The following is a 24,964-nucleotide window of genomic DNA, read 5'->3' as shown; positions in this document are numbered from 1 at the left end:
TCAACGTCAAGGTCATAGGGGTCAAAATTTTTTTAAAACCTTAACGCAAAGTGTGACAGAAAGACGGACGGACAGTCCGATCACTATATGCCCTGCTACCGGGGGCATAAAAATAGCAATAATAATACTGGAAATAAGTCATATACTCATATGATTCAAAATTTGATCCTGTCATAACTTATATTAATAGTATTATATTAGCGTATATTTTCTAACAGCTTCTCATCGATAGCTATCCACCCTTGATTGGAATGACTTCTTATTACACATCTATTGCCTTCTGTCAGTAGATTAACCCTTTACAGCTTAGATACGTATTTTCATGCATTTGTAGTCCCGTAGAAAGTTATATTTAATTTAAGACCTTTCTTACTAGATTCAAGTTTTCAAGGCTTCATCTCCAAGCCTCAGATAGTGATGAGCAGCAAACAGCGTCAAACCTGAACAGACTGCTACTCAGTGGTTTTATGCTGTTTGCACAAAGCCATTTTCACTTTGCTTCTAAGTGGGAAAGGGTTAAGATAGCTATTTTACTATCCTCGTTAAAGGCCACATGTTACATGTTTACTTAAGTACAGGAAAACATTGGGCAACAAGGGCTGTTTGTAAAACATGCATGCCCCCCATATGGGCTGTCCATTGTAGTGGCAGCCATTGTGTGAGTACGATTTTTGTCACTGTGACCTTGACCTTTGACCTAGTGACCTGAAAATCAATAGGGGTCATCTGCGAGTCACGATCAATGTACCTATGAAGTGTCATGATCCTAGGCAAAAGCGTTCTTGAGTTATCATCCGAAAATCATTTTACTATTTCGGGTCACCGTGACCTTGACCTTTGACCTTGTGACCTCAAAATCAATAGGGGTCATCTGCGAGTCATGATCAATCTACCTATGAAGTTTCATGATCCTAGGCGTATGCTTTCTTGAGTTATCATCCGAAAACCATTTTACTATTTCGGGTCACCGTGACCTTGAGCTTTGACCTAGTGACCTCAAAAACAATAGGGGTCATCTGCAAGTCATGATCAATCTACCCATGAAGTTTCATGATCCTAGGCGTATGCGTTCGTGAGTTATCATCCTGAAACCATTTTACTATTTCGGGTCACCGTGACCTTGACCTTTGACCTAGTGACCTCAAAATTGATAGGGGTCATCTGCGAGTCATGATCAATCTACCCATGAAGTTTCATGATCCTAGGCCTATGCATTCTTGAGTTATCATCCGGAAACCATTTTACTATTTCGGGTCACCGTGACCTTGACCTTTGACCTTGTGACCTCAAAATTGATAGGGGTCATCTGCGAGTCATGATCAATATACCGATGAAGTTTCATGATCCTAGGCGTATGCGTTCTTGAGTTATCATCCGGAAACCATTTTACTATTTCGGGTCACCATGACCTTGACCTTTGACCTAGTGACCTCAAAATCAATAGGGGTCATCTGCGAGTCATGATCAATCTACCCATGAAGTTTCATGATCCTAAGCGTATGCGTTCTTGAGTTACATCCGGAAACCATTTTACTGTTTCGGGTCACCGTGACCTTAACCTTTGACCTAGTGACCTCAAAATCAATAGGGGTCATCTGCGAGTCATGATCAATTTACCTATGAAGTTTCATGATCCTAGCCCCAAGCGTTCTTGAGTTATCATCCGGAAACCACCTGGTGGACGGACCGACATACCGACCGACCGACCGACCTACCGACATGAGCAAAGCAATATACCCCCTCTTCTTCAAAGGGGGGCATAAATATAAGGCTGCTTTATCAATAATTTAACCAAACTTGTTAAAATTGACCTTGGAAAAAAAGCTCCATGTTTAACATGTCAACATAAGGTCACCATTTGGACAAGCGTTTTCACCAATAATTGCACTTATAAAGTTTCAACCTTTCAAACTTTTTTCTCCTCTAATGAGTTCATGTATTTATCAATTGAATACATGCCTATAATTCATATACGAAGGTTTAATATAAATATCTATGCAGTCTGAATGAATGTATGAGAATATTTATTTTATTAGAAAATCTAAACACCATTGAAATGAACAGAAGTCTTCTTTTATGATCAACTGTGTAATAGATTACCTGAAGTTTAACTTTGGTACCATCTACTTCCACAACTTTATTCTGCAAAAGAGTGAATATCAATCAACAAAACAGCAATAAATCAATAACTAATTACATCTGCGTAGTTGTTGTCTTATAATAAATCAATTACCAAATAACTTTAAGATTATCTAAAAGCTTCAAGTTCAAATAATCAACTAAATTCTATTATTGTGGATTCAATTTGTCAGAGTATGCATTATAACCATCAATAAACTGAACATCAAATATATTGATAAATGGAGAACATGTCTGTTTATGTGATGCATACTTTATTTATTTTCTATGCATAACATTATGAGACAAGCATCTTTCCTTATGTACAATACCTCTATGCATCATTTGGCAGTTTTAATTTACATCATAACAATAGCATTACTATCATATGGTACTAAAAACAAAATAAAGTTGGGGGGGGGGACAAATTCAAAACATTCGTTTTACATGAAAGCAATACATGATAATGATCTATGGATCTTTTGTATAAATTATATAAATAACACTTTATAAACCATTATTGTTGTGATATTTACCAAGATTCTAGGTGTCAATTACACGGAGCCCTCTGTGCAACGTAACATGATAAGGAAGCTTATTCACATTCAACAAAACATTTTTCTATACAAATTAATGTATGTGAATGTGCGTGTTTAATGAGAAAGTCAATTTTATAACATTTGTAGATTCTTAACATTTTGAATATAGAAAATATTCAATTATTAACCGATAGTAAATTAGAAACACTTTTGCTATTTATAATAACAGCATTTTCCATCATTTCGCATACCGTAAATGTTATAATGCTAGTTAAGTCAGTTATACTCTATTAAACATCAGTTCTGTATGGTTGTGTTCACTGCTAATGTATGCCTCCTGTTAAATCTGCCTAGCGTTTTGCTTTCTGAGAACAGCCTTATAATGCTACTAAAGCATACTGTTCACAAAGACAATTACTGTTACACAAAAACACCAATACACTATGTTTACAACAACCATGCAAACATTGTAAGACAGCATTACATATATGTACGAGCACATTCAAGTTATAAACTACTTTACCATAATGTTTTAATGTATTTATAATAAGTAAGGCCTTAATTGAGGGGCGCCCTGCCCTTCCGAACCTCTGCCCTGCCCTTCCTAGGGCCCCCTCCTGCCCTTTCAAAAAATAAGAGGGCAATGCAGGGGTTTTTATCTGATTTTGGGGAAAGGGCCTGGCCTTTTTTGAGGGGAAAAAAATCGCGCGAAACGTCGAATTTTGGGGGAAAAAATTGTGCGAAAAGCTGGATCTTGGGGAAAATAAGCAAAGTCTAAAATAATCAATTTAACATATTTTACTGTTTTTAAAACAAATTCAAGGCAACAGATAATTTAATTATGCAAGATTTTTCTAGTTTCTACAGTGGATCAGGATTACTTATATATTTAAAGGAAAAAAAATAAAAATAAATAAATATTTTTTTTTTTTTTTTTTTCTTTTTTTTTAGGGGAAAATGAAATCTAGGGGAAATTTTACCAGCTGAGGGGAAAAAAATCCGAGGGGAAAGGGCCGATTTTCGGCGGGTCCCAAAGAAGGAAAAAAAAACCTGCACCTAAATCGCTCACCTGACTAAACAAATACAATCCCAACCCAGATTTCATCAAGATAAACATTCTGACCAAATTTCATAAAGATTGGATGAAAACTGTGACCTCTATTGTCTACACAAGGTTTTTCTAATATTTCTCTTATTGACCTAGTTTTTGACCCCAGGTGACCCAAATACAATCCCAAAGATTTCACCCAGATAAACATTCTGTTCAAATTTTATAAAGATTGGATGAAAACTGTGACCTCTATTGCCTACACAAGGTTTTTCTATTATTTGACCTAGTGATCTAGTTTTTGACCCCAGATGACCCAAATACAATCCCAACCCAGATTTCATCAAGATAAACATTCTGACCAGATTTCATAAAGATTGGATGAAAACTGCGACCTCTATAGTCTACACAAGGTTTTTCAATTCCTTGACCTAGTGACCTAGTTTTTGACCCCAGATGAACCAAATACAATCCCAACCCAGATTTCATCAAGATAAACATTGTGACCAAATTTCATAAAGATTGGATGAAAACTGCGACCTCTATAGTCTACACAAGGTTTTTCAATTCCTTGACCTGGTGACCTAGTTTTTGACCCCAGATGAACCAAATACAATCCCAACCCAGATTTCATCAAGATAAACATTCTGACCAAATTTCATAAAGATTGGATGAAAACTGTGACCTCTATTGTCTACACAAGGTTTTTCTAATATTTCTCTTATTGACCTAGTTTTTGACCCCAGGTGACCCAAATACAATCCCAAAGATTTCACCCAGATAAACATTCTGTTCAAATTTGATAAAGATTGGATGAAAACTGTGACCTCTATTGCCTACACAAGGTTTTTCTATTATTTGACCTAGTGATCTAGTTTTTGACCCCAGATGACCCAAATACAATCCCAACCCAGATTTCATCAAGATAAACATTCTGACCAGATTTCATAAAGATTGGATGAAAACTGCGACCTCTATAGTCTACACAAGGTTTTTCAATTCCTTGACCTAGTGACCTAGTTTTTGACCCCAGATGAACCAAATACAATCCCAACCCAGATTTTATCAAGATAAACATTGTGACCAAATTTCATAAAGATTGGATGAAAACTGCGACCTCTATAGTCTACACAAGGTTTTTCAATTCCTTGACCTGGTGACCTAGTTTTTGACCCCAGATGAACCAAATACAATCCCAACCCAGTTTTCATCAAGATAAACATTGTGATCAAATTTCATAAAGATTGGATGAAAACTGGGACCTCTATAGTCTACACAAGGTTTTTCAATTCCTTGACCTAGTGACCTAGTTTTTGACCCCAGATGAACCAAATACAATCCCAACCCAGGTTTCATCAAGATAAACATTGTGACCAAATTTCATTAAGATTGGATAAAACCTGTGACCTCTACTGTCTACACAAGCAAATTGTTGACAGACACACACACCCACACACGCACACATGCACGCACGCACATACGGACTGTGGACATCACACGGTCACATAAGCTCACAATGTCATTTTGTGACAGGTGAGCTAAAAAATTTATTTTGTTTTCCTATTTTTTTTCCATATAATATATGTATCCCGGAAAAAGCAACTTTTTGGAAAAACCAACTAATCTGCTGATACAAATAAACATGACCCATTTATAATCCTTTCATAATCACACACCTTATCAACCGTTATTATTTAAAGTAAGCTATCATTGGCTGATTTAATGTACCAGTGTTCTTTGTACCGGGGTGATTATTGGATTTTTCTAAACTCTTGCTTTTCCGGGATTAGTCTATTAATGAATCCTTTATTACATTGTATTTAATTTATTCCTCATTGTAGACATTACATTTAAATGATTTAATAATGGTTTAATAATAATGGGAATAATATATTGTAACAATTATTAATAACATATAAATGAACATGCATTCCTGAAACAACCGCGCGCTCGAAAGTGCCCTATTGACAAAATACTGCGAGTCGAAAGTGCCCTTTTGACAAAATACTGCGTGTCGAAAGTGCCCTTTTGACAAATACTGCGTGGCGAAAGTGCCCTTTTGACAAAATACTGCGCATCCAAAGTGCCCTTTTGACAAAAAAGCCCCCCTGCCCTTTTCAAATCCTAGCTTGAGCACTGTATAAGAAACAAGCAAATTCATTGAATTGATATAACCCGCCATATAAATTTTGTTTATGGATGGGTGTAGACCTTTGACCTCAATGTGCGACCTTGACCTTTAACCCTAGGATTATGGGTGTTGAATGTGAAGCAAACCCAGATGATAGAGAACAACTATAGCAAGTATCATGGCATAATAAAGGAATGACTAAATAATGAATTATTGATCAAATATGTGACCTTTGACCTCAATGTTTGACCTTGACTTTAGCCCCTAGGATTATAGGTGTTAATTGTGAAGCATCCCCAGATGATTGAGAACAACAATGGCAAGTTTCATGGCTCTGGCTCATGTGTTAATGGAGATAAAGCTGTAAGCTTAAATTAAAAAGCATTTTTTCTAGATACAAAGGGCCACAACTCTGTTATTAACAGATGGTGTACAATGCCATTTGGCGTGCATCATTCTGTTAGCCATATATATACTCATACCAAGCAAGTTTCAATGCAATCCCCCAAAGCACTTCCAAGACAGACGGACAGAAAGACGGACGGACGGACAACGCCAAAACAATATCCCTCCGCCTATGGCTATGGATAAAAAGCAGGCCCAGCTCTAAAAGATTTATCAATCAAAGATGGGGGCCAGTGGAAATAATAGAAATCTGACAAACTAGACTCGAAAATATGATAATTTTTATTCCTTCATTCCTTCATTTAATTATTAATTCAAGTTATTCATGGACTATTTTTAGTAAAAAAAAAACATTCTTATACAATAAAACAAATTGCGTTTGAAAAACAATTCTGTTATTGGCAAAAAGCTAGATAACGTTTACAATAGGTAATATGTTTGACAACAGATCATGAAAGTTAGCATGAAAGGTTATTGGGTCTTCAAAATAGTAATTATGTAATGATAAAGTTTATTAAAACAAAAGCATAAATAAACGTCCAACTTATCAGAAATAACATTCACTGCAGGCACTTACTTGCTCACAAAATACAAAGCTCCCTTGATACATATTTCTGATTTTCAGATTGATATAGGATGGTTTGCAATATTTCACCACTAATCGTTTTATTTATGTGTTCTTATTCTAAAAAAACAAACACTTTTTTATTGATAGCCTTTTAGATTTTCATTCAGTCAACTTTTCCTTTAACATTTACTTCAGCAGAAACTTCCCTATATCTTGCCAATGAACTTTCAACACTGTCGGGGCTCTTGTTATACTTGTACATATGCCTTAGGTATAGTATCAAACATTGTAAGGAGACAATTGTAAAGAGTCACGAACTGTTCAAAATTGTGATAAAATGAGTTGCCAACTTTTTAAATTGTGAAAATTTAAGACGCTTACTTCTCAAATTTGAGAAGAATGGTGATTCTCTAATAAGGAAAAAGGCCTCATTACTGCAAACATGCATGGCTACGATCTACTTGTCAACAGGAAACCTGTTATCTCCTAGTGCTGTCTAGTACCTCTACTGTCCAGCCGGTAACAGTGTACTCTCAGCAATTATGATCATATAAAAGCCATCCAAAGTGTCACCCCATGCAATTAGGGATCAGCTGCAGGAAGGGGGACATATGTTGCCGTTAGACAAGGGTCTTTGGTAAGCAACACGGATCAGACACTGGGCATCACAATTTTGTAGGAAATGTACCAGTACCGGTATTTATTTCTATTTCTATTTAAACATGAGGCATCAAAGTACATAAGCTTTGGGTTCAGCTGGGGGACAAGTTTCTAAGAGCTTTTGTAAACACTATTTATATTGATATTGAAGTCTTAAACATCATAATATAAACAAACATCATCAATGAATACATAATTTTCAAACACAATCAGATATAACAACACCCACTTTCTTAACTTTTTTGTTGGCACAAAGTCTTAATTCCTGTGAGTAAAAAATAAATGCATAAAGTATGTTACCCTGAAGTCGATTCCCACTGTAGAAATGAAGCTTCCTGAGAGAAAAGCACCATCCTTGAAGCGAACCAGTAGGCACGTCTTGCCCACCCCACTGTCACCTATCAGCATCACCTTGTAGGGAACAAATTCCATGTAGTTGCAATAACAGTATTTATTCTGTGATGGTGTCAGTTCCTGTATGTTCTATCCCAAGTTTTAATTTCCAACCCAGGGCATAATTATTAAGAGGTTGATGACACAGCTCCTGGTATTCTTTAAGCTCTCGGGGGGTCAGGTCGAATGAGGATTTTTTTTACATCAACATAACAGCAAATTTTAATTTTTATTAACAAATATTCAGACATCAGGGGAAAAAATCATATAAATTATACTTAAAATTGAGATATGATAATCATTTAGACTTCTTCTTTAAAAAAAAAGGTTTTGTTTTATTTTTTTGTTTGGACATTTTGATTTTTTTTTACAGTACTGTACAATTTTGATTTTGTAATCCGTTTGCTTTGGGATTGGGTCTGTTTTACAGCCTTTTTTAAATAGCACAAAAACACCTGGCTTTAATGTTTTTTTACTCACTAATCCTTTGGTTCAATTTAGGGTATTTAACAACCTGTTGATCAACTTTAAATGAGGTGTTGGAAATTCAAAGTGCACTTCCACTATACAATGACAAATAGTACTTTAAATTCATCTCCATGTTATTTATAAACAAATACAGCGCCCTCACACTACTTTGGGGGCAGGGGTCCGCAGCCCTTAGTAGGGGGAATTTTTGCGGCGTTTCCCTATTTGGGGGATTTTTTTTACTTACTCTCTCATTATTACATGTGTACATGTTTGCACTATATTCATTGCATTTTTCATAATTTAGTATGTTTGAAAAGATTAAATTGAAATAGAATTTAGATATAATAATCATGAGACACATCTTTATATTAAAAAAAAAAAAAAATTTTTTAGGGGGAATTTTTTCCCCCAAAAAGGGAACAAAAGTATACTTTTCAGGTGGGGGACTGCCGAAATTAGGCGGCAGAATTGATAGATTGAGGGCCCTGAAATAGAAAATCACTAATGGAATTTATTGAACAACAAATCAAAAACTTAAATGCAAATTACTTATTATAATATTATGTTTTTTACTTTCCAATGAATAACAAAATGACAACTTGGTTGCTGTCTTATTTGCTAGACTATTACTTTTTTTGGAATTTTTATTTCACATAATAAAGTGACTGTTGGGTTGCTTGTTTAGTTTCTTAACTCTTGTGGCAATTAGATGGCCATTTATCAGACTTTTACAGTAACAATGAAGCATTATCAGTCTTGCTTCTTCTTTTAGAGACTGTGCTTTCAAGCTGGCCGCTTCTTCTTTAAGAGACTGTGCTTTCAAGCTGGCTGCTTCTTCTTTAAGAGACTGTGCTTTCAAGCTGGCTGCTTCTTCTTTAAGAGACTGTGCTTTCAAGCTGGCTGCTTCTTCTTTAAGAGACTGTGCTTTCAAGCTGGCTGCTTCTTCTTTTAGAGACTGTGCTTTCAAGCTGGCTGCTTCTTCTTTTAGAGACTGTGCTTTCAAGCTGGCTGCTTCTTCTTTTAGAGACTGTGCTTTCAAGCTGGCTGCTTCTTCTTTAAGAGACTGTGCTTTCAAGCTGGCTGCTTCTTCTTTTAGAGACTGTGCTTTCAAGCTGGCTGCTTCTTCTTTTAGAGACTGTGCTTTCAAGCTGGCTGCTTCTTCTTTTAGAGACTGTGCTTTCAAGCTGGCTGTATCTTCTTTAAGAGACTGTGCTTTCAAGCTGGCTGCTTCTTCTTTTAGAGACTGTGCTTTCAAGCTGGCTGCTTCTTCTTTTAAAGACTGTGCTTTCAAGCTGGCTGCTTCTTCTTTTAGAGACTGTGCTTTCAAGCTGGCTGCTTCTTCTTTTAGAGACTGTGCTTTCAAGCTGGCTGCTTCTTCTTTAAGAGACTGTGCTTTCAAGCTGGCTGCTTCTTCTTTTAGAGACTGTGCTTTCAAGCTGGCTGCTTCTTCTTTTAGAGACTGTGCTTTCAAGCTGGCTGCTTCTTCTTTTAGAGACTGTGCTTTCAAGCTGGCTGTATCTTCTTTAAGAGACTGTGCTTTCAAGCTGGCTGCTTCTTCTTTTAGAGACTGTGCTTTCAAGCTGGCTGCTTCTTCTTTAAGAGACTGTGCTTTCAAGCTGGCTGCTTCTTCTTTAAGAGACTGTGCTTTCAAGCTGGCTGCTTCTTCTTTCAGAGACTGTGCCTTCAAGCTGGCTGCTTCTTCTTTAAGAGACTGTGCTTTCAAGCTGGCTGCTTCTTCTTTTAGAGACCGTGCTTTCAAGCTGGCTGCTTCTTCTTTTAGAGACTGTGCTTTCAAGCTGGCTGCTTCTTCTTTAAGAGACTGTGCTTTCAAGCTGGCTGCTTCTTCTTTTAGAGACTGTGCTTTCAAGCTGGCTGCTTCTTCTTTTAGAGACTGTGCTTTCAAGCTGGCTGCTTCTTCTTTTAGAGACTGTGCTTTCAAGCTGGCTGATAGATATTAAGGTTACTTTTTTAAGTTGTTTCATTGACAATTTACTAACATTGTTGATTTTGTTATTAAATCGTTAGAACTATTCACTGTGAATTACTTCAAGGCTTACTTACTATCTACAAAATAAGTGGAACTGCATTATTGGAAAAAAAGTATTACTAAGATCATCAAATAAAAATATGTACCCACTATTGTAATTAGTACCATTACACAAGGCTGTTAAACAGGTTTTTATTAAACTTCAATGCGTAAATATATTACCATAATTACTCTACATAAAATTTAGATACGAAAAATATTAAAAAATTACAGGTGTCTGAAAATTCAGAGACAAACATTAATTATAATTATATTGAATAAATGCAATAAATCAATGTACAAAAATTTGCATTCGCTTAATTCTTCTTTTTCTGTTTGGAAATAAATAAAGAGACATACACAGCTTTGTAAACTCTTGCATGCAATGGTATATAACAAAAAGTAACAAGAAACCGTCAGAGACGGGTGATGCTCCCCAAAGGTTGTTTTTTTTTGTCACAATATGCACTATATATTCAGATAAAAGGAAACGTCTTGAGGGGCATAACGTTGGAAAAAATAATACGATGGATGGTTTAGCAACTTAAAAATTTCAAAGGGCCATAACTCTCTAAACAAGAAACTGTCGGAGACGGGTGATGCTCCCCCAAATTTTTTTTGTCACAATATTGCACTATATATTCAGATAAAAGGAAACGTCTTGAAAGCACAGTAGTTGGGGGGACAATAATTTTTTTATAGAAAATTTCAAAGAGCCATAACTCTGAGAAAAAAAAATTCACCGCTTTTCTTCTTTTTCTGCTTTCTGTTATTTCGATACAGGACTTCTTCTAAATACCTTAGAATATTTTAAGACAGAGTTTTTTTGTAATTTGCTATGGTGTGATTACTGTACAAAGGTGCTCAGTTGGGCAGTTAAAAAGTTAAATAATCCAACTCCCAGCTATTGACCCTCCGGGTCTGAGCTGTACATATAATAATATTTGCGAGGAAACAGTAAAACTGAAAATTAACCAGGTTCAATAATATAAAGGTTCAATAATATCCATTTCATTGTTATATGCATCTTGTGATGATTGAAAACCTGAAAAGTATAGAGCATTACCAAGGCGAAATGATTGAATAATTGGGAGAGTTTAATATGTTGTTATTGTTATATTGTTTGACACTACAAGGATTGCTTATATAAAGTGTAAGATTCACCAACCGAGGCTGATGAGTGATGGCCGAGTGGTTTAGCTGACAATTTCTTTAACTTTGAACACGCATATGAGTTCGTAAATGTAACATGAAACGTTAGACTCTGTGAGGATGTTGAGCGAGCGCTGACATGAGCATGTGAATGTACCCCCACAAAAAAGCAGCATACATTTTGCATAAAACGCCTTAATTATTAAGGTACGAAGAGATTGAGAGCGAACAAAGTGTACAAGCTAAGTACCGCACCTTGCACGATATATCAAACGCTTCCGTGCTGATTTTGCGAGAAACATTTCGCTGCAGATGCGTGCCAGAACCATTGCTTTGACCATTATGTAACGGCTCGACAGAACCATGACTAGATTTTCTTTTATCCATAGTTTAAGACCATTGTCGTTTGTAAGCACATCCACATGTACACAATATTTTCTAACTTGCCTCGTTTCGGCATTATTATTTAGAAAGAGTTATCTCCATTTCCCGCTCGAATGTCAAAATTCAACATCGTACTGTACACGACGGAACATTCCTATATCATAAAGATGTGAAATAATCTCTAGCAACATGAACATGATTTATAAAACATAGCTGGTGACACTGCTTTACGGACCCCTGCTTTACTTTCCTTCGGTATATCAAGCTCTTCTCACTATACTGTGTTTCACTCTTTATCCTCATTAAATTGAGGATATTTGTTGGATTCGGCGCAGCCACGAGTGAATTTTTTTTTTCTATGATGACGAGTGAATTAAAATCGATAATCCACCAAATCCAACAAATTTTCTTTTTATTTTATGTCTTTTTTTCACAGTTTATAAACATTGTTGAAGAGTTTAACTAAAGAATTTCGCTGGGATAATGACGTCATTTCGTTTAAATTATCGTTAATTTTCACTGATAATTTTCACTGTTTGAAACAGTGAAATTATCAGTTTTAATTCACTGATATTTTTCTATAAACCACCGGAAAGCATAAAATAATAATTCTTTCACCACCCGTCGCATAATAATCATGTGTGATTGCAGCGACGTACGATGTAGATGTAGATGAACTATTGTGAAATAAAAAAATATTTTACATACCCGAAAGTTATGCTCGATATCCATTCGCACGTGTTCAATTCTAAATCTTTACGGCATATCTGTAGACCTATTATATATTGTAACAGTCAGAACTTGTTAATACACTTTACTTAGTGTGAAAAACTCGTGTGAGGTGCAACATGTTACAAGTAGAAAACACCAATATAGCCAGACCAATCAATATTATAAAAGTTTTACATGTATATAGGTTATTAGCATGACCATATTTCTTTCCGTTACCATGGTTATGTGTGTAGGAGCGAATTAGTGGAAATCTGGTTTCGGGTGTCACCAAAAATGAACCAATGACGTAAAACGGATCAAAACTTACATGCAAAGGCTAAAACGCTATATTAAGTTATATTAACAGTCGTGTCGCTAATAGCGGAAATTCTTTAATGGCGAAACAATATACCGCTTGCGTAAAAAAACATTTAACAAAAGGGCCAAGATTGCCCTAGTTCGCTCACCTGAGAGGAGTCGGTTCATTCAATCTTTACCAAATGTCAAACTTGACCTAGATATTGTCCAGAAAAACATCCTGGTCAAGTTTCATCATTATTTCGTCTGCGAGTCATGATCAATGTACTTATGAAGTTTCATGATCCTAGGCGTAAGCATTCTTGAGTTATCATCCGGAAACCATTTTTCTAAGTTGAGTCACCGTGACCTTGACAGCCATTGTGTGAATACGTTTTTTGTCACTGTGACATTGACCTTTGACCTAGTGACCTGATAATCAATAGGGGTCATCTGCGAGTCATGATCAATATACCTATGAAGTTTCATGAACCTAGGCATAAGCGTTCTTGAGTTATCATCCAGAAACCATTTTACTATTTCAGGTAACCGTGACCTTGACCTTTGACCTAGTGACCTGAAAATCAATAGGGGTCATCTGCGAGTCATGATCATTGTACCTATGAAGTTTCATGATCCTAGGCATAAGCGTTCTTGAGTTATCATCCAGAAACCATTTTACTATTTCAGATCGCCGTGACCTTGAACTTTGACCTAGTGACCTGAAAATCAAAAGGGGTCATCTTTGAGTCATGATTAATGTACCTATTAAGTTTCATGATCCTAGCCATAAGCGTTATTGAGTTATCATCTAGAAACCATTTTACTATTTCGGGTCACCGTGACCTTGACCTTTGACCTAGTGATCAGAAAATCAAAAGGGGTTATCTGCGAGTCATGATCAATGTATCTATGAAGTTTCATGATCATAGGCATAAACTTTCTTGAGTTATCATCCGGAAACGAATTTACTATTTTGGGTCATCGTGACCGTGACCTTTGACCTTGTGACCTGAAAATCAATAGGGGTCATCTGCGTGTTATGATCAATGTACCTATGAAGTTTCATGATTCTTGAGTTATCATCCGGAAACCATTTTACTATTTCGGGTCATCGTGACCTTGACCTTTGACCTAGTGACCTGAAAATCAATAGGGTTTATCTGCGAGTCATGATCAATATATCTATGAAGTTTCATGATCCTAGGCATAAACTTTCTTGAGTTATCATCCGGAAACCAATTTGCTATTTTGGGTCATCGTGACCGTGACCTTTGACCTTGTGACCTGAAAATCAATAGGGGTAATCTGCGAGTCATGATCAATGTACCTATGAAGTTTCATGATCCTTGGCATATGCGATTTTGAGTTATCATCCGGAAACCATCTGGTGGACGGACGGACCGACATGAGCAAAACAATATACTCCCTCTTCTTCGAAAGGGGGGGGGGTATAATGAGAAAACTGCCCCCCTCCCAGCAGCCATGTTATTCAACTGACCAACTGACCGGAACCATTTTTTTTACTCAACTCTCGTATCAAGGAAACAAATGTTCTGAGCAAATTTCATGAAAATTGGGCCAAAAATGTGACTTCTACTGTGTTCACATGCTTTCACTATACATATAGAGAAAAATGCCTGGCCCACTGGCGGCCATGTTTTTTCACCGATCCCGACCATTTTCAAACTCGTCCGAGATATCAATAAAACCAATGTTTTGACCAACTTTCATGATGATTGGGCAAAAATTGTGACTTCTAAAGTGTTAACAAGGTTTCTCTATAGCCAAATAAGGAAAACTGCCCCTATATACATATAGAGAAAAATGCCCCGCCCACTGGCGGCCATGTTTTTTCACCGATCTCGACCATTTTTGAACTCGTCCGAGACATTAATTGAACCAATGTTTTGACCAACTTTCATGATGATTGGGCAAAAAGTGTGACTTCTAGAGTGTTAACAAGGTTTCTCTATAGCCAAATAAGGAAAACTGCCCCGCCAACTGGCGGCCATGTTTTTCAACGGATGGAACCACTTTTGAACTCAACCAAGATATCATTAAGACAAACATTTTGACAAAGTTACATGAAGATTGGGCATGAAATGTGACTTCTACAGTGTTTACGAGGTTTTTCTCTTTTTTTGACCTAGTGAACTAGTTTTTGACCCGGCACAACCCAGTTTCGAGCTCGGCCGAGATTTCATTGGGACAAAGTTTCTGACCAAGTTTCATGAAGATGGGACAAGAAATGTGGCCTCTAGAGTGTTTACGAGCAAATGTTAACGGACGGACGGACGGACGGTCATACGACGGACAAAGACCGGTCACAAAAGCTCACCTAAGCAATCAGGTGAGCTAAAAAGTCATTGTTTCAACATGCTATCAGAGCTTTGAAAAGAAAACGGGAACCTACAAGAGCCATACAGAAAATTCTTCAACTGTTCTGTGCATCCACAAACGCTTAAATGATAGATTCTAGCATTCAAACCACGATTTTTTCGTGTTTCACTTTCGTTCTATAGACAAGTATGCAATAGTTATACAAAACCATTCACGTTCAATCGAATATTTGCTTTAAGTATCATCAAAATACATAGATAAAATAAACACAATTTGTTTATTCGCATTTGTATGTATTGCATGAAGTCGCTTTTAAATCAGTTGTAGAGTCAGTCTCCAATGATTGTTTTTTATTTTCAGTGGTTTTAAAACATTGTTTTGAAGGTTTGTGCAGGTTTTATGTTGTTGTTTGTTTGTTCCGCACGTGACAACAGCTGGCAGTAAAAAATCAGAAAATACCGTTAGTATTGCTCGATTGGTCATTGTCGGCTCGGGTACTACTTACATGTACCCCGGGTACTCTTAAGTATACGTACATGTACCCCGGGTACGGTAAATATACTTACTCGTACCAGGTCGCATTCTATACATAGATGGTGACGTCACTACGTTATTGTCAGTAAGACCGGTGTGACACAATGTACCAGGTCGATATTAGACTGTACCCGAGTCGTAATCCCGCCTAAAATCCGATGTCGTAAAACGCGCTACCGATTATCTTAAACAAACTTCTCTTTAACAAAATTGTGTCAACATGCTTTGTGAGTATGAGTTTCGATAATATAGAGGCCATTTTACAGAAAATTGACATAAATGTGAATATAATTAATTTCAAAGTAATAGCCGACAACGACCGATTTAGCGTTAAATTTCCCGGGTACGTTTTAGTATATTTACCGTACCAGGGGTACATGCAAGTATACTTAAGAGTACCCGGGGTACATGTAAGTAGTACCCGAGCCGACAATGACCAATCGAGCGTTAGTATGTTAATGCAATAAAAGTCAAATTTTAATAAAAGTATAGATCGTTGCTTTTATAATCAATTATATTTCTAGTTCAAATTCCTACAAATTAGGCGCAGCGTATTTCACTAGACCACGGACTCTAGATTACAATATACACTCCGTGACTAGACCTAAATATACATGTATTACTGAACTGGATGCTGCTATTGTTAGTTTATTGTTTATACTATGTATCCAATTATTGTTTATACTATTCATCGAATTGACTCACATTCGAAAGAATACTAAATCTGGTTGGAACCAGTCCATAAAAAATGCTTTGTTGTCAGTCCATGCAAATATAAGGTCCACCAAGCTGTAATTGTGCAGGATTATAAAGTCCATTACATAAGTCATTAAAACTATTCTCGAACGTGTTGCACTTAATGTTTCTATGTTAAGCACTGTGAATGATGTACCGGTATATTGTATTGTTAAATAAATAAATCGAACTGAAAATGTTAGTGTTCTGCTATTTGCGATCTGATTGTTGGCTATGATTTGGACTGTATTGTTGCACACGTATGTTAAATTCTCTTGCCCTATCAATTCGGTACTTAAGGCAAAAGAAATACACGGAACAAATAAACACTGTTTTGTCAAACCCTAAACATGTAGTTGAAAACAATTTTCGTTTTGTAATGATATATGTTTGTCGCTGACATTTCTTACAATACACTGACTTTCTTTTTGTTCGAAGGCTTCTCGATACCATTTATAAGACTCTTTTGTTACAGCAAAACTGCTCCTTTCAAACACAAATCACAAACGGTAGATCTGTTCGTACACACGTGATTTAACCCATGTATGCCTAGCGTCTAGAAAAAAGGCCTTGGCAAACAGCGTAGACCCAGATGAGTTGCCGCATGATGCGGCGTCTCATCTGGGTCTGCGCTGTTTGCTCCAATGAATTTCTGTAAAACATATTCTAAATATATAAATAAATATACTAGACATTCCAAATTTTGGAAATGAATTGATCCAATTTTAGAAGGATGGGAGAGTCCACTAGGAATAAATGGGTTAAAATGTTGTTCATTCGATTTCACTTGCTTTGTTCAGTATGGGTTCACTGTTCTCCTATCACCAACTGGACAAACATGTTTATCTTTCGACACATGCGTTTGTCGTCTTATAATTACAACAACTTTCACTTATTCGCTGTATTCTGATTGGATAATCCCATTAGGATCCTGTTTTTCACCCCCCCCCCCCCCAACCAACTAAATGTAATCGTAAATAATCATAAGCGTACTACATTTACAAAATTGAATAGAATTTTCCTGCATATCATCGATGTATTAACTGTCTGGAAACTAACGCATATTTCACGAGCACCGTCGCCATTATGTTGCATTATATTAAAAAGGGACATACACAAACATAAGTCCTTGACTCAAGCAGGAAAAATAACACAAGATTTTTTATAAACACGTTTGCACATTGTTAATCATCATTCAAAATCGTAAAAGTTATTAAAGCCCCATAAACGCTCAAAATAAACGAATAATCCCAAACTATTTTTAAAAATTAAGTTAACCCATAAAAATCAGTTTTTCTTATAGAAATAGCAAAATTGTCAACGCTAGATGTGGTATGGTAACATTGATTTAACGAGAAACAAAATGCTCGTTTTTATTTTTTGTGTAACAGTATATTCTACGTGAATTTTCCGAAACGACATTCGAACATTTACGCGCGAACGCGAGATCGGCTACGGGCAGCGTTGGAAGCACGACGTAGTACTAGACCACAACTAGCGTTGTAATGTTGGTTATTGCTATAAAATACCGCTCAATTTACGTAATCAAGACGCCTTTAGATTTTCATGTTGATACCAGACACATTTTGCTAGACAGAATAGTGCGTAAATGGCTTGAAAACAATAATATACTAACTGATTTTCAATGCGGTTTAGAAACGATAATAGTACACTAGATTGCATTTGTGTGTTAAATGCTTTGATAAATAGAGTAGCTTATCGATAAAACTGGCAGCTGTATTAAGCCTTTGTAATTTAAAAAACCCTTCGACCTAGTGTATAGGCACGGGTTTTTGTGCAAACTTTCGCAGAATAACATATTATCTAAAAAAAATAATTTATGGATGATGTTTTGGAAGTCGATAGGGGTAGACGGATTTTTGATCTCCAGAAAATATATGTTTAATTTCTTTATAAAGCGGACAGGGCATGTGAATATTGCAAAAGAAAGAGGGACAATATGCAAAGCGTTGTGATTGTGCTAAGTTTTCTAAGGTTTGAACAGCGCATATTGTACAATGGTCGACTACATATCAAAAGAAGAAATGACAACAAAAGAGGGGTAAACGCGTACAAGGGACGAGGCATCTCCAAACTTCTCAAACTCCCAACCTGATAAGCGCACCGTTATGTCAAATATTTCACCGGAAGGACCAGAATGAGCACATAATTACAGCGCAGTGCATGCGTCACTTGTAAAGTATGGAGCACAATACTTCAGACCACATCTTAACCCATTTATGCCCAGTGGACTCTCTCATCCTTCTAAATTGGACCAATTTATTTCCAAAATTAGGGGTGTCAAGTATATTTATTTCTATATTTAGAATGTTTATAAAGAAATTCATTTAAGCAAACAGCATTATGCGGCGTCTCATCTGGGTCTACGCTGTTTGCAATGTCCTTTTTTCACGACGCTAGACATAAATGGGTTAAATTCAACCCAACATAAACAATTTAAAGGATATCAAAGCACGTCGCAATATTCACCACAAGCACCGACGGATTTTCAGCCACCGCAATGGGCAACCGAATTGATTAAAGACGAGGAAAGCATAAAGGCATCTGTAGCAAAATATAGACGAGATTGAAACATTACTTAATAGATTAAATGCAAGAGCGGAAACATTGGTCAACAGTGTCAAAACCACAGAAACACGTACACTAGAAGAGGGGACGGCTTCACAATTCATTAACAACGAATCAGAAGATGCAAAGCAGCAAATGAAGTTATCTGACAGAGAAAGGCTTTATATACATAACCAATACAAAGATTTAGAAACAACAGTGCAAAACATCAGAACATAGCCACTTGAAAATGAACAAAAAACGAATGACCTGGAAGCTAGAAGCATGAGAGAAAATCTTTTGTTTTACGGGGTTATAAAAACCCGACATAAGAGGTGCGACGACATTGTGAAAGATATCATATCTGAAAAACTCGGCATTGATAGGGCCCATCGCCTTGGAAAACCCGCATATGGAAAACACCGACAAATTGTGATGACATTTCACTATTATCAACAACGGGAGCTAGTTCAGACAACCACCATTACCAAAACCCGTGAGCTCAAATCAGCCGGTATAGGAATTGGTATACAACAAACTAAGGCAGTACTTAAACAGAGACGAAAAAAGCGCATTATTCGAGCGAGAAAAATGCGCTCAAAACCACATGAAGTGGGCCTGCGCGAAACTACTATCACGTGACAATGCTAGCAAACAGTTCAAGTGTGTCACGAAGTCGGACAAAGAGGGGACGTTACGTATCTTCGCGTGGAATATTAATGGACGCGTTCGGAAAATCAATGATGTGGACTTTTTATGGTATGTTAAAAACTATGAACCAACAGCAAACAGCAGATAAACCTCGACATTTACGGATATGCCAGTTTCAATTTACCTGGCAGCGAGCGTATCGGAGTCAAAAAGGGCGGTATAGCGGCGGGCTGGAAATATACTTCCGACATGAATTATTAGACAATATATCAATAGTAGAAGTAAACCAAAATTGAATTGTCTGGGTAAAGCTAAAAGGATTTGTTTGCCTAGAATCTGATATCTATTTATGTTATACATATATTATACATGTTGATTCAAACTGTTTAATTGATAAACATGTTTATTTTTTATTAAATATAAAAAGGAATTTAAAAATACGGGCTGTGAGGTAAAACATGTATCACCGATGATCTTTATGCTAGACCAGGTAATTTAACTGCATGATGTCCTAGAATTCGACAAGTATCTTGACTCTCTAAAACTTACAAAAGCAGAAAATGCAAACGATACAATATTGATAGCACGAAATACTCCAGACAATGTAATTGCTAGCACTGGCAAAATAGTAATTTACTTACGTAAATCCACAAATCTCATAATTATAAATGGTCGACTAAACAATGAACAAGAAAATCACTTTACATTTTCATCACCACATGGCTTTAGTATAACTTATTACTTAATTACAAATGCGAAAGATGCTGACATCATAGGTGAATTTAAAATACTCGACTGGACATGTTTTTCCGATCATGCGGCGATTCATTTCTCTTTTAAACATGTTAAATGCATCTCAAGAAACAAAGAAAAACAAACAGAATACACATAAAAGACTAAACTTATGTTCAACTCGAATCTGGTTGAGCAATTCCAAACCTCTCTTAAAGGAAATAATAATATAATTAACAGAACTCATGAACATATAATAGTAAATGACGAAATAAAATGTATCACACATTTCATATTTAACAATTTGGTTAAAGTATTTGCCGAAGCTATTGGCCAAAATAATCATAACACGCTTCTAGAACATTTTTCCCTTAATAAACTCTTTTCTAAAATTTCATACAGTATTGTTGATGAAATATGTTTTTTCATGCTATAATTTTGCTAATATTGACCTACGGTACTGAAATTTTGAGAGTTCACCCCAGCCCCGATAAAGACAAAGTCCATCTAAAATTCCTCAAACAGACACTTCCTATTCGACCACCAAATACGTCCCCGGCATTGTATGACGAGCTGGGTCGTTTCCTTTACAGTGCGTACGAAAGATGCGTAACATTAAATGTTGGTTCAAAATAAAGCAGAATCCAGAGTAAAATATTGCTCCAAGAATTAGGATTGTCTTTTTATATTATAAATCTGATATAACCACTAGTGATGTCAATTTTATCGATCAACGTATAAAGGATTTCAGTTTACAAACATGGGTAAGTGGTGGATAACTTGCCTAAACTTGATACGTATCGTTTATTCAAATCAAATTTTGACTTTGATACTTAAGTGTGTGCTGTTCTGCACACGCACTATTAATGGAAGGAGGCAGGTATAGAAATATTCGAAGAAGCGAACGAGTATGTACAAGGTGTAATATGGGTGTACTTGAGAATAAAAAACATTTTTGTTATTTTTTCCATAGTATAGAGATTCAAGAAAACTGTTGTTACCTTAATATTATCTTCGCGTGGCCCTCTATTATAAAATGTATGCAACTGAGGTCTACTTCGAAAAGGAAGACATCTATTAAACTGGCTAAATAAACTAGAATGGCCTTCGACTTAAGATCTAGTCACACTATATATTAAATATTGTTGTATTTTGTTAGTTGTTTTGTTGTTTTTGTACTATTACGGATACGAATGTCCATACTTGATTGTTTATGATGTATACGAGTTGGTTGCACTTTGCGTATGTTATTGTCTTACAATACGGGACGAAATATGTATATACTAGCTATTAATGCCCGTAATATACAAATAAAAAATGATACGCAAATAAAAAGTTACCTTAGATCACCTTCAATATTTATTTGTTTAGGTGGTCAACATTCACACAAACATTATATTATTTTATGCCCATTATATACACCATACTTTACATCACCATAGTTGAATAAACATTTATTTACAGCGCCATTACACGTTGTATGTATGTTGATTTGCTATGTGCTTCTTTATTTGCACATAACATTTACTTGACTTATTTATAACATTTTGCCTTCCAGGAATAATTTACGACAATTCATTTCTGTTACATCTACGCCCACATAATGATCCTTTCCTCGCGTTCTTACGTTACCATGCAATGTCGTTTCCTGCGTTAATTTGCACATTGTCGTTTACTTGACTTCCGCTCAGAAGAACTGCTTCAGCTCATTTATAAATCACAAGCATGCTGTGACATGGCTTTGATATTCCTTTCGTATTATCGGTAATTAACATTCTGTCCACAAAATCACGTTGAAATGTAAACACACATACATTAAATAAGTGGTACTTCTTAAAAAATAAAATACTTATATTTAATGGGTAACTTTTATCGCACCTCAGTTTTAACAGAGGACGCTTCACGAAGAAGACAATTAATTCATGACAGTACATGTACTTTTATATGCACGTATTACAAAGCGTCGTGGCCGTGACTTTAAGAACTTAGCGTATACACGTTTATTCAGCGATTTAGCATTACTGACTTATAACGACCGAACTAAAGTTCAAATTAAACCATAACACAATGTATTACACGGAAAAATCGTATACTTAATGCACTAATAAATTTTGAACATGAAAAGAAAACAAGATATTTTTGTGAAACACCATGTCTCCCATATATTTGACCTTTGACATTAAAGTATTTCCTTGACCTTTCACTACTCAAAATGTGCAGCTCCATGAGATACACATGCATGCCAAATATCAAGTTGCTATCTTCAATATTGCAAAAGTTATGGCAAAAGGTTAAAAGTTGACGCAAACAAACATACCAAAAAACAAACAGACAGGGCAAAAACAATATGTCCACCAGTATAGACTGGCGGGACATAAAAATTAGTGTCTCGAACTTAAAAACGAACACTTTGTGATTTTGCACAATAACCACACGACCATTGGTTAATGTCGTTTGCGTATAGATGAAAATAAAGAGGTGTCTGGCAATATCACTATCAAAATACACGAAAGTAATAACTTAAATTTACAATCGGCTTCAAAGAAATATTCACGAGGATCAGATTAAATAAAGTGTATGATAATTATTAATTCATCTTGGGAAAAAACTGCGGTCGATTTTCTAAGCGGGAAATCACATTAAGAATGTTTGAAGTTTTGTCGCATAGTTCACATATTTAGATGCATAATATTTCCAGTTTAAAGCTCTAGCAGACGTCAGATATATTATGTTATATCTTCGCCTTTTGCTCTTATAGAATTATTCCATTGGGACATTTCAGTTATTTTAAACATGTATTGATTGATTGTATCGTTAGTTATTTGCTCATATATAATTTATAAAGGAAAGTGCTTTGTATAAGGTCTGGTTAATTGTCCCAACGGGATGGTAAAAAAGAGAAACAGTAAATGCCAATTTAGTTTGAAATCTAACATATTATTATACTTATGTAATATATGCAATGCCAAGCGCTTCTAAAAAAGAAAGTTTTACTTTTAATTTTCTTTTCAATTAGTTATGAATAATTTGTTTCAAAATTAATGTCCATAAAACAATTAACTTGCATTCTGTCATTTTAAAAGACAGAATATACAGGTATTGCTGTTAAAATGTACCAAGCAGTACTAAAACAACATATTTTTTATATAAGAACAAAAAAGTGCGTCGTTTACGATATTATAGTTTTGTTAATCGTAAAGACATACCATATAGGAAAAGAAACGCGATTAGAAGTATGATGTATGCGTTAGCATCTGGTAGCGATAATTACCTTATAGGTATTATCCACATCTTCTTCATCGTCAAACGTGCATCTCTTCTGGACCTTTTGAACTTCTGGTGAGTCCATGCGTGTGCTCACTGACAATAAGTCCCCTTCGCGTTCGACGTCACCCCACTGACCTATGACGTCACTTCCGCCGAAGGAAAGCGCATTCAGCGCAGCAACCGTCGTTTCACGAGAGGTGTCTACGGAATCCACGTTCAAAAGTCGCAAAGACGCTCAGATTTCCGCAAAAATAGTTCGCTATTAATGCATTATTGATTCATCAATGTATACAACTTTAACCATGATTCTATATTATTAGTACAAACTGTGTCGACTTTTCTTATGGTTAAACGTAACTCCGACCGCCACCTCGCAATTCAACAGGCCAAATAGGACGACCAGTCCATTAACTGACACATTTCCCATCTTATCATCATTTATTGCATTTCGCAGGAATAAATCACCAGTAGGCCGACCGATGCCTCAGTGGATGTCGCTCAACTGGGATCTCTTTCACTTCTCGCGGAGTACACTGAGATATTATCTGCTTTATAGCGTCATCGATGTCCCTGAAGCGCATGACACTCGTAATATGATAATACAGAGTGGTATGTGCATAGGTAATAATTTATTAAAATTCAAGTCAATATGCATACAAATGGCGACTTTTTAAACAAATGTCCGTCCGTCGAAAAGCTGATCATCTCCTCTCCATACCACGCCGATAAGTTTTTTTCTCCATTATGAAGATCACTTTTCGAAACGTCAGGCAAGTACTCTTGGAGGAAAATTGATTCTTGTTTTTTTTCAGAGAAGACCTTCAACTGTTGAATGCCATATTAGCTTATGGAATCTCTAGTTTCATTTTATAATTGGCAACGATGTGCCTAATGGACAATTTAACAACGTACTTCCAGATGCTAGCTGACTGTACTAAGAACTTTGTACAGTGGATTTTACAACACTATAATGACAATATATTTACAATATAAATATACGTACAATTAAAAACAAACCAAGAAGAAACATGTTTATCTACCCATTTAATAGAAGCATACGAGGCATATTTGAAAACTACAAGAGAGAAGAGTCGCGTTGACAAAAATGCATCGATGAAAAAATAGTCATTTTGGACGATTTTTTTTTGTCGCTATGTTCGCTGGTAAACAAGGATGATTGTTCGGAATTCCTTATAATTGCTTTTCTTTATATTGTCTGCCAATAATGATG

General features: G+C 36.0%; 1 protein-coding gene across 2 annotated transcripts in view; it reads right to left on the bottom strand.

Moving 5' to 3' along the window:
* Positions 1 to 24,239, bottom strand: part of LOC127866149 (ras-related protein Rab-37-like) — a 62,708-nt gene extending 38,469 nt beyond the window's left edge. Inside the window, exons 1-3 of one of the 2 annotated variants that reach the window (XM_052406571.1) lie at positions 23,738 to 24,239; positions 7,770 to 7,880; positions 2,101 to 2,142 (exon numbers count right to left, since the gene is read on the bottom strand). In XM_052406571.1, the coding sequence (XP_052262531.1) occupies positions 2,101 to 2,142; positions 7,770 to 7,880; positions 23,738 to 23,815 (231 nt within the window). In that variant the 5' untranslated portion in view covers positions 23,816 to 24,239. Of the gene's footprint in view, positions 1 to 2,100; positions 2,143 to 7,769; positions 7,881 to 11,766; positions 11,980 to 23,737 lie in introns of those variants that run through there. The other variant, XM_052406570.1, reaches the window with a different exon arrangement.
* Positions 24,240 to 24,964: the final 725 nt, after the last annotated feature.

Source organism: Dreissena polymorpha, chromosome 2, assembly GCF_020536995.1.
Source record: "Dreissena polymorpha isolate Duluth1 chromosome 2, UMN_Dpol_1.0, whole genome shotgun sequence".
Lineage (NCBI taxonomy): Eukaryota > Metazoa > Mollusca > Bivalvia > Myida > Dreissenidae > Dreissena > Dreissena polymorpha.
Note: the sequence above shows the minus strand (reverse complement) of the source record. Positions and strands in the feature narration are given on the sequence as shown.